The following is an 11,974-nucleotide window of genomic DNA, read 5'->3' on the forward strand; positions in this document are numbered from 1 at the left end:
AATGTTAAATTACTTCTGGGGGCATTACATTCTTTATTCCATTTCTTTATGTTCAAACTAAAAACCCAGAATAAAGTCTTCAGGCATTCTCACTGTCGAAACTGACCATTGAGACCACTAACCACATATCTTGAAAAGCACACAGTATGTTATTTCACACTGTTCAGTACGTTGTATGCCTTGAAGCCAAATAACAAGTCTCGATAACAAGTGTTCTTTTTCGTTTAAGCCATGTGAAACCTTTATTATTTTTAGTACGTCTTATTATTATTTTTTTTTAATCCAATCTGTATGCATTAGAACTACTTACGGAATGAAAACTGGACCAATTAAAGGGCAAAATAATGCTGTTCATTATGAAGTTATGGATTACAGAATTAATAGTTCAATCTTTACAAATGAAGAGCAGTTCAGATGGAGGAAAGTTTAACTGTACATAACAATGTAGATAACATTCTTCCTAAGAGTTGTTATAGTCTCTCTAACTGCTGGTCCTCACCCATGTAAACATATGATCTGTTTCATGTACCTTTGATGGTCTGCTCTGTTTTCCTCTTCCAGCCGCCTCTGCTCCCGGCTTTAAGGTTGTGGTGGTAGATATTTCGGATGGCTTATGGCAAAATACAATCAACCACCTATTCACTCAGAGATACTGGCTTTCTGTTCCATTAGAAAGGACTTAAATGACCAGCTATTCGCGGAGAGCCAAGTCAGCAGACCAGTCAGCAACACCTACACATTATTTAAAGTTTCTATTGACTTTGCTTGTTCTTGTGTATGCTACTATTACCTGGTGTCCTTAAAGTGGTTGCCCTATGCTCTAAAGTAGCTGCGCATGGCTCGACAGGCTCCTTTTTGATCATTTGGACCAGTGGCATCATTGCACCACTGGCAGAACTATGCACTCTACAATGCTGCTATATAGGTGGGCAGTTTTGAGTCTGCAGCATCAGAAGAGCAGTGGGATTGAAGATGACCAGAATCAGTAGCTAACCGTGCGCTACCACTAACTAAGGAAAACAATAAAAGTCTACTCATCAAGGAACAAGGGAGGTATTGTAATAAAAAGTAACATGGAAAGCTGCTTGTTTTCATAAAAACTGTCTAATTATGCCAATCAATGGCGATGAGGATAACTCTTTAGACTTCTGTATTGTGGTCCAGCTATTTTTTAACTAGCCTTGTTGACAAAACTAGAGCACAAATAACAGGGTTAAACCTCAGATGGTTGTATCTCACATTTGTCAAATTGTTTATCCTATTCTAAATTCTATTCTAATCCGGTTTCCCCTTGCTTTGCTCCTGGACTCTAATTTTGTCACTGACTAATTATTCTCTTAATCTGCCCTTGATTTGTTGGTTACTCTATTCAGTTTTCAGCACCAATGAGCAACAAATCTTCAGAGACAACCTGGGAGCCCTTTGGCAAAGCCCAAATTTATGTTTGTAGATTAAAGGACCAAATAATTGGGTTCTTTTGATTCTGTTAAACGCAGTGGCTTGCGCCAACTCTATAACAAAACTGTTAATTCCAATGTGTTTTTGCAGTCAAACTATTGATCTAGCCATACACATTAAATATATATTGACCAAACACACATACCATCTAATTTGTATGGGGTCCTCCCAACCAGTAGTGGACACAGACAGAAGAAGACCTCTGTGCCAAAACAATATATGATCCCATTTCAGTCCAACAGCTCATCATAATGCATAATTTCACCTGCTTTACAGATAATAGTGTTGTCGTCATTCCCCACACCTCTTGGGACCCTCTGCGACTGCACAGGTTGCACCAGGGATGTGCCCGCCCCTGCTCCCAACTGTGAAATCTAGGTGGAAAACATTTCAAGGAGATAAGCCATGGTAGAAATGTTGGGCAGCAGCTTGCTCTCCTCTGTTGAGAAGACATGCACGCTCAGCGTAACCCAGCATGGATGTGGGGAGAATGGGGGTTTCAGGAACAGTAGCTTTGGCCATCGGCTATTTAATGCATATGGCCTGCCTTACAACCAGGAACGGAATATGTTAAAAGGCTTTACATTTCAGGAACTTATGTCTCTATTTTTGAGGAGAAAATTCTGTCTAGAAATGAATAGTTTCGAAGGCTATGTTGTCTTTTATCCAAATACAGAATGGTCCAAGTTACCATCTACATAAATCCTTCTTGATCTAAATGTTTGGCCCCGGTAAATTAAAAAAGCCTATACTCGTCTCATGTGCCGGCGTCGTTCCAGCGGTGTTGGCACTCACTGTCCCGGGGCTTCTGTGCGGTTGTTGTGACACTTAACGTCTACGCCTTCTGTCCTTCTGTCAAATTGAACGTGAAAAAGTCTGGGCTGCTGCTACTTTGCTTCCTCTTTATGTTCAAGTTTGTCCGAAGGTGGAGACAGTGACGCTGACGCTGAATGGGCACCGGGCTCACATGTCACAACAACCACACGGGAGCCCCAGGACCACAAGTGCCGACACCGCTGGAACGACGCCTACACGGGATGGGAGTATAAGCTTTTTTATCTTATCGGGGCCAAGAATGGGGTATGACAAGGAGTTGCCCAAGTAGTGGACAACTTCTTTAAGGCCAAATGTTGGTTCATTTTTCAGACCTATGTGACAGACTGATTATTTATTTTATCTTTTGCCTTGTGTTTCTCATGTTCTGTCCCGTCGGTAACCCCATATTCCCCTGGTTTTATACTCCTGTAGCTTTGGATTAAGAGGCTCTGTGCTGTTCAAACATTGTGTGGTTTATCTCCTTTATGAACCATATGAAGCTCTTTCTAATATCCTGAATGATTGATGCTATAAAAGATAACACTGGGTTGTATTAAAGTGTACAAGTGGGACCTATCAACACCATTACTCTTGTCATCACACGGAAAGTTCACATACTGAGAGTTGAAACCTAACAAGAAGGCATGGCACACACAACAGAAATGACTGAAGTGACATTCTGCCATTGATGTTTTTTTTTATTATTCTTTTGTAAAGAGGGGGCTTGGAAGTAAGATGTAGGGTTACATGGGAGGTTTGAAATTTAAAGCACCAGTGCAATCTATTTTTCTTTTCTAGGATTTATGTCAATAATTCTACTTTGTTTGTTCACGGTTTCATTATGTTCATGACCACTTCTCTGCCAGGGACGAGAACCTATTACCCCTATTTTAAAGATCAGTGGGAATCTTACTAATTGGAATACTCGAAATCTGGATAAATGCTTTCAGACCCTGATTCAATTTCCTCCCTGTGTACACTGTATACCAACTGAACATCTACTTAGTCTATTGGGTTTAGTAGTATATCATATACAAATTATCAAGCATTTCTGTAAGGCATTCCCCTATTTACTAACTTCTTTATATTTTACTTGTACTGTATTACTTTATGCCTTTGTAAGTCTAGGGTGGCTGAAATATTAGGCAGAAAATGACCTTATGAATATTTCTAGGCTACATGGTTTTTCTCTCCCATCAGTTTTGGACTTTTTTATTGCATTTCATGACTATGAAAATTGTACATTCACACTGAAGGCATCAAAACTGTGAATTAACACATGTGGAATTATATACTTAACAAAAAAAGTGTGAAACAACTGAAAATATGTCTTATATTCTAGGTTCTTCAAAGTAGCCACCTTTTGCTTTGATGACTGCTTTGCACACTCTTGGCATTCTCTTGATGAGCTTCAAGAGGTAGTCACTGGAAATGGTTTTCACTTCACAGGTGTGCCCTGTCAGGTTTAATTGGGATTTCTTGCCTTATAAATTGGGTTGGGACCATCAGTTGTGTTGTGCAGAAGTCTGGTGGATACACAGCTGATAGTCCTACTGAATAGACTGTTAGAATTTGTATTATGGCAAATAAAAGGCATCTAAGTAAAGAAAAACGAGTGGCCATCATTACTTTAAGAAATTAAGTTAAGTCAGTGCGAAAAATTGGGAAAACTTTGAAAGTGTCCCCAAGTGCAGTTGCAAAAACCATCAAGTGCTACAAAGAAACTGGCTCACATGAGGACTGCCCCAGGAAAGGAAGACCAAGAGTCACCTCTGCTTCTGAGGATAAGTTTATCCGAGTCACCAGCCTCAGAAATCGCAGGTTAACAGCAGCTCAGATTAGAGACCAGGTCAATGCCACAGAGTTCTAGCAGCAGACACATCTCTACAACAACTGTTAAGAGGAGACTTTGTGCAGCAGGCCTTCATGGTAAAATAGCTGCTAGGAAACCACTGCTAAGGACAGGCAACAAGCAGAAGAGACTTGTTTGGGCTAAAGAACACAAGGAATGGACATTAGACCAGTGGAAATCTGTGCTTTGGTCTGATGAGTCCAAATTTGAGATCTTTGGTTCCAACCACCGTGTCTTTGTGCGACGCAGAAAAGGTGAACGGATGGACTCTACATGCCTGGTTCCCACCGTGAAGCATGGAGGAGGAGGTGTGATGGTGTGGGGGTGCTTTGCTGGTGACACTGTTGGGGATTTATTCAAAATTGAAGGCATACTGAACCAGCATGGCTACCACAGCATCTTGCAGCGGCATGCTATTCCATCCGGTTTGCGTTTAGTTGGACTATCATTTATTTTTCAACAGGACAATGACCCCAAACACACCTCCAGTCTGTGTAAGGGCTATTTGACAAAGAAGGAGAGTGATGGGGTGCTACGCCAGATGCCCTGGCCTCCACAGTCACCAGAGCTGAACCCAATCGAGATGGTTTGGGGTGAGCTGGACCGCAGAGTGAAGGCAATAGGGCCAACAAGTGCTAAGCATCTCTGGGAACTCCTTCAAGATTGTTGGAAGACCATTTCCGGTGACTACCTCTTGAAGCGCATCAAGAGAATGCCAAGAGTGTGCAAAGCAGTCATCAAAGCAAAAGGTGGCTACTTTGAAGAACCTAGAATATAAGTCCTATTTTCATTTGTTTCACACTTTTTTGTTAAGTATATAATTCCACATGTGTTAATTCATAGTTTTGATGCCTTCAGTGTGAATGTACCATTTTCATAGTCAAGAATATACAGAAAAAAATCTTTAAATGAGAAGGTGTGTCCAAACTTTTGGTCTGTACTTTATGTGTGTATATGTATGTATGTATGTATCTACTCTGCTGTAGATATAGCAGTGGTAAGAATGCTGAGCTGTGTATATCCCCACCCACATCACTGGTTGGCAACTTCCTGTGTACACGTTGTGTGGACAGCAAGCTGCCAATCAGTGGTGGGGGTGGGTATACACAGATTAGATGGACTGGCCTGCACATGAAACCTAGTCCTCTAGTGATAATCTCCTGCTGATAAAACACTGATTGCATTGAAACTATAACACAGTTTAGTAAGCGACATATCTCTGGAATCGGGTTCTATTTCCCTATATTATGCTGCTCTGAGATTAAAAAGCAGAAACCTGATGACAGATTCTCTTTAATTACACTTTCTATTGTTTTCTATATACATTTTTCTGCATTCAGATTTAAAATCCACGTCGCTGTGAAAAAAAACAACGTCCATGCACAATAAACACATGGTCACCCATGGATTTCTGCCACAGATTTTTTTTCAAATCCTTGTTGGATTTTTCAGCCTAACAGTCCTACCTGTGCATGTGCTACGTAGGCTAGGGGGTTGAATTTTAGCATTAGAACAGCCATATTGTATTCAATTTTTGTTTGTCATTTGCAAGATAATTTGTATAATTGTGGCCTATTTTCTGATACTTATTCTTTTTTTTTTTTTCAGCATAAAAATGGTACTGATGTGGACAAGTGGAGACACCTTCAAGACTGCTTACTTTATTCTTAACCAAGCTCCCTTCCAGTTTACCATCTGTGGCCTCCTGCAGGTTCTTGTAGACATTACCATTTTGCTGCAAGTGTACATCTACAGTGTATACCCTCAGAAGCCAGTGTCTCATACCACACATATTACCAGTGCCAAAGCTCTGTGATGAAGAGAACATGTACTGTCTGATCACGTGCTTCCCAAGTCTACAACTGCTTTTGCACCAATAATGCACATGTCTGTGTTTGGGTCTCGGAACCTCTTTACCCACCGTTAATATACTTAAGTGTTTTTTGCCTCCAACGATATTTCACAATGCTGTTACCCTCATTCATTGTCAGCTCTGCTCCCCTACTTAGTGAAAGAGTTCTCTTCAAAATGAATTCGGCAAACCCTGAATTGAAATGTGAATTATATGCTCTCACTGTATGCATCTGTGTATATTTGAATGCAGATTTCTGTAGTGTGAAGTGTAGACATTACTCAAGCTAGTATATATGTATGTCGAAATGTATGACTTATCACTGCCAGCCGTGGGCAGTATGCTAACTAGAATGGCATTGTTGGCGTAATAGTCATATTCGGCACTTTTGCATTCAGTGGGGAATCCATACTATTCCCCTGGGGATGGGAAAAAGGAAGCAGACTAGGAAAATTTTCTGCATCTACAAAGTGGATGTGGCTAAACAAGTTTTGGACATTGTTGATTTGGAATTTGGTGCCCCATTGTAAGTTTTGCTTCTCTATTTGCACCCGTTTGCATTTTTGACAGATTGACTATTTGCCAGTGTTGTCTACTGTATAGTGTGCCTCATGGGATGAACTAGTAAATGATCTTGTCTATGTAAACTTATACGTTGGATATTTGCTCCACCTATCCAGGTAACCTATAACACTTTGCTATGCAATGTATTTTCTATGGGTGGAGCACTTGGCTCCATATAAATCCTAGACAACAGTTTCTTCACTTGTCTCCATACAACTATATCAGATAGTGTTACTTCCACTGCATGCTATAATGCTTAAATGTGACTACAAGTCCATGGATGTATTTGCACTGAATTTGCACCATTATGAATCAAATAATTTAAAAAACACAATTACAAAGAGGGATTTCTGAACTTTCACCTGTAGATTGAGGTCCTTGAGGTGGGTTACAACCACCAGTTTATGGATGGCATGGCTGCCGTCATCTACGTTCCAGGCTTTTGCAAGAATGTTACCATACACACGAGATGGCTCTTACTTTTACATTGTTACTTGTATTATCCAAAACTTTTATTCTATGATTATTCAATATAATCATTGTTACTGATGCCTTGCCAGACCACAAAGATTGTCTGTTTATTATTAATACGCTTTCTTCAATGGTTCATGTTTTTTATTCAGCAGGCACATTTTTTATTTTATTTTAAAAATTTTCTTGTGGTTTATGCCATTTTTTTTTCTTATCGATTGTAAATTTTAATGGGATATTGTTAAAATGTATAGTATAATATTGGAAGCAGACGGGTATGGCTGCAAAGGTGTTCTGTTCACACTAGTGTTATGACCTTCATCATTACTGAAGCCATGATGGTCATGGTGGTTCTGTTGCATGTCGGATCCTCGCTATATTATTCTGGCTGTTGACAAGCAATGGAAGCCTGAAGGAACAGAGAATTATTGCAGAGTGAATATAGCCTAAGATTTATACTTTTATATTCTGTACCACATGCATCAGATATTTTATTCTGTACATTAATGTCAAAACTGCACATTGGATAAACTAGATGACCAATTGAATATTATGAGAATTTTATGTGAACAAATTGTCATTTCTGTGTTAATATGGCAATAAAAATGTATGAAGCTGTTTTATCTTAACAATACATGCCTCTTTAGTATTTCACACTGGGTGCCTGTGCATTTTTTTTTTTACTAAAAGGTGCTTAACGGGTGTTCGATTGTTGAAATAAGAGCTACAAAAATATGTCCTGCCACAGAATAAAGCACCTATCAAGGTGAAGAAAAGAATCAATCAAGGCTCCACGGTATACACCATAGGAGTTAAATTCTGAGGAAAGAAAAACATGGAGTTAGGATTGATATTTCTATTAAATCTCTCACTAGCTGTTAACTGGGATCTACTGTTATAAGTGATGGATCCCCACTGATCCTGATAATAAAGGACAATTTTTCACTGTACATTTGTGCTCCTGTCCACTAGATGTGCAGGGAACCCTTTTTACTTGAATACAGTGTTGATGGGAGCGTTAAAAATCCTAGCTATATGCTGTAACTGTAAATAGCCTTTTAACCCCCTTTTGTAATATCGATGTGCAGTTATGTTATTTTACAAGTGCTTTCCCACAATCAGTCATTGAGTTACGTCAGAGAGATGGCTTTGTCTCAGGAGTTGTGCCGGTGCCATGCGCTGCAGGATATACTAAATAAGTTGTATATATTGGCGCTATATAAATAAAAAATATTACATATGCGTTATTGATCACTTTTTAGTTTTCTTAGGAAGCATGAACAAAAACAATACGTATGAAATAGTCCTTTAAATCTATTTTATTATAGATATATACACTGTGCTGTACAAAGTCACATGTAAACTTCATTTTCCATGTCGATACGATTACGGTAATACTCAATTTATTTGGTGTACTACTTCAGCGAAAGAAAAATATCTTTTAAAAAAAATACATTTTTGTGTGGTCTTCATATTGTGAAATCCAACACTTGTTCATTCTGTGGAAAAAGATGTGTATTCCTAAGCACTTTACAATTTATAGGTGACATATACAAACAAAATAAGATATGAAAGTAACACAATTCAACAATTACAAGAAAAGTGAAGGTCTTTCTCGCAAGCTTTCAATCTAAGAGGAAATAGGAGTTATAGAAAAAGTATAATTGCTTGTCCTGTATGGTCCAGCCATTGAAATAGGGGCATTAATATAAAGCTGCTTGATTTGGCCACCAGCCAATATCTGTAAATTGTTGCTGAGGGAGAGGAAATCAATGATAAAAGGGATCAGATTCTGAGGAATATTTAGGAAGGAGCAACAGGGAATGGTTATATTAATTAGATGAGTTGATAGGTAAGACTAAAGCAGTGTTTCCCATACTCCAGTCCTCATGGCCATTAACACGTCATGTTTTCAGGATTTCCATAGTATTGCACAGGTAATGGAATTATTATTAAGGCATCAGAAACGGCCGCAGGTTCTCTCACCTGTGCAATACTAAGGAAATCCTGAAAACAATGTGCTGGAGGGGCCGGGAGGACTGGGATTTGGAAACACTGGTCTAAAGAGATTTTTTTAGAGCACACTTAAAACTGTCGAGACTGGGAATTAAACAGATGTCCTGGAGTAGATCATTCCAGAGCACTGGCACAGCACGAGAGAAGTTTTGGAGATGGGAATGGGAGGCTTTGTTTATAAAAGGTTACTCTTAGATCCTTAGCTGAGCGGAGATCATGGGTAGGGTGATAGACAGAAGTAAGGGTAGAGATGTAGAATTGGGTGAGAGTGATCAGTGTACATTGTACTCTGTAGCGAATGAGCCACCAGTGCAATGACTGGCACAGACTGGAAACATCAGTATAGTGACTTGATAGAAATCTGACCCTGGGTGCTGCATTTAGGTTAGATTAAAGAGGGGAGGGTTTGATAAGAGGGAGACCGACTAGTAAAGAGTTGCATTAGTCCAGACGAGAATGAATCAAAGCAAAAGTAAAAGTTTTTGCAGAGTCAAAGGTAAGAAAAGGTTGAATTTTTTAATATATATATACACTGCTCAAAAAAATATAGGGAACACTTAAACAACAGAATATAACTTCAAGTAGATCAAACTTCTGTGAAATCAAACTGTCCACTTAGGAAGCAACACTGATTGACAATCCGTTTCACATGCTGTTGTGCGAATGAAATAGACAATAGATGGAAATTATTGGCAATAATCAAGACACCCTCAATAAAGGAGTGGTTCTGCAGGTGGGGACCACAGACCACATCTCAGTACCAATGCTTTCTGGCTGATGTTTTGGTCACTTTTGAATGTTGGTTGTGCTTTCACACTCGTGGTAGCATGAGATGGACTCTATAACCCGCAAAAGTTGCTCAGGTAGTGCAGCTCATCCAGGATGGCACATCAATGCAAGCTGTGGCAAGAAGGTCTGCTGTGTCTGTCAGCGTAGTGTCCAGAGGCTGGAGGCGCTACCAGGAGACGTGGAGGGGGCCGTAGGAGGGCAACAACCCAGCAGCAGGACCGCTACCTCCGCCTTTGTGCAAGGAGGAACAGGAGGAGCACTGCCAGAGCCCTGCAAAATGACCTCCAGCAGGCCACAAATGTGCATGTGTCTGCACAAACGGTTAGAAACCGACTCCATGAGAGTGGTATGAGGGCCCGACATCAACAGATGGGGGTTGTGCTCACAGCCCAACACCGTGCAGGACGCTTGGCATTTGCCACAGAACACCAGGATTGGCAAAGTCGCCACTGGCGCCCTGTGCTCTTCACAGATGAAAGCAGGTTCGCACTGAGCACATGTGACAGACGTGACAGAGTCTGAAGACGCCGTGGAGAGCGATCTGCTGCCTGCAACATCCTTCAGCATGACCGGTTTGGTAGTGGGTCAGTAATGGTGTGGGGTGGCATTTCTTTGTAGGGCCGCACAGCCCTCCATGTGCTCGCCAGAGGTAGCCTGGCTGCCACTAGGTATCGAGATGAGATCCTCAGACCCATTGTGAGACCATATGCTGGTGCGTTTGGCCCTGGGTTCCTCCTAATGCAGGACAATGCCAAACCTCATGTGGCTGGAGTGTGACAGCAGTTCCTGCAAGATGAAGGCATTGAAGCTATGGACTGGCCCGCCCGTTCCCCAGACCTGAATCCGATTGAGCACATCTGGGACATCATGTCTCGCTCCATCCACCAACAACACTGTCCAGGAGTTGGCGGATGTTTTAGTCCAGGTCTGGGAGGAGATCCCACAGGAGACCATCCGCAACCTCATCAGGAGCATGCCCAGGCGTTTTAGGGAGGTCATAGAGGCACGTGGAGGCCACTCACAATACTGAGCCTCATTTTGACTTGTTTTAAGGACATTACATCAAAGTTGGATCAGCCTGTAGTGTGTTTTTACACTTTAATTTTGGGGGTGACTCCAAATCCAGGCCTCCATTGGTTAATTTGATTTCTATTGATGATTTTTGTGTGATTTTGTTGTCAGCACATTCACCTTTGTACAGAACAAAGTATTCAATGAGAATATTACATTCAGATCTAGGATGTGTTATTTGTGTGTTCCCTTTATTTTTTTGAGCAGTGTATATATTTTTGAGGTGCAGGTGTCACGAGTAAGTGATCGGATATATGGAGTGAAGGAAAGCTCTGTGTCAAATATGACCCCAAGAAAGCTAGCATCCTGCTTGGGAGTTATGGTTGAACCCCCTATGGAAATGACCATTTCAGATTTAGGTAGCTTAGCAGAGGGATGAAATACAAGAAGTTCAGTTTTTGAAATGGACCTTAATGACCAGGCCAATTTTTACAATTCTGACCAGTGTCACTTTGAGGTAATAACTCTGGAACGCTTCAATGGATTCCACTGATTCTGAGATTGCTTTTTGTGACGTATTGTACTTCATGATAGTGGTAAAATGTCTTCGATATGACTTGCATTTATTCGTGAAAAAAAAAATAAGTTTGGAAAAAAATGTGAAATTTTTGCAATTTTCAAACTTTGAATTCTTCTGCCCTTAAATAACAGAGATATGTCACACAAAATAGTTCATAAATAACATTTCCCACATGTCTACTTTACATCAACACAATTTTTGAAACACTTTTTTTTTTTTCTTGTTAGGAAGTTATAAGAGTTAAAAATTGACCAGCGATTTCTTTGAGGGGTCTGTATGACAGAAACTACCCAAAAGTGACACCATTCTAAAAACTGCACCCCTTAAGGTACTCAAAAAAAACACATACAAGAAGTTTATTAACCCTTCAGGCGCTTCACAGGAATTTTTGAAATGTTGAAGAAAAAAATGAACATTTTACTTTTTTCCCAAAAATTTTAGTTCAGACCCATTTTTTTTTATTTTCGCAAGGGTACCAGGAAAAAATGGACCCTAAAAATTTGTTGTGCAATTTCACCTGAGCATGCCGATACCCCGTATGTGAGGGAAAAGCACAGTTTGGGCA

At 40.3% G+C, this 11,974-nt stretch overlaps 1 protein-coding gene across 3 annotated transcripts in view; it reads left to right on the forward strand.

The window, feature by feature from the left end:
- Positions 1-8,161, forward strand: part of SLC66A2 (solute carrier family 66 member 2) — a 157,857-nt gene extending 149,696 nt beyond the window's left edge. The window contains exon 6 of one of the 3 annotated variants that reach the window (XM_073678895.1): positions 5,735-8,160. In XM_073678895.1, the coding sequence (XP_073534996.1) occupies positions 5,735-5,942 (208 nt within the window). In that variant the 3' untranslated portion in view covers positions 5,943-8,160. Of the gene's footprint in view, positions 1-5,734 lie in introns of all 3 variants that reach the window. The other 2 variants (XM_073678897.1, XM_073678896.1) reach the window with 2 other exon arrangements.
- Positions 8,162-11,974: the final 3,813 nt, after the last annotated feature.

The sequence above is a fragment of the Phyllobates terribilis genome, unplaced genomic scaffold, assembly GCF_046119375.1.
Source record: "Phyllobates terribilis strain yellow unplaced genomic scaffold, ASM4611937v1 Scaffold_4__5_contigs__length_816908805, whole genome shotgun sequence".
NCBI classification, from domain to species: Eukaryota; Metazoa; Chordata; class Amphibia; order Anura; family Dendrobatidae; genus Phyllobates; species Phyllobates terribilis.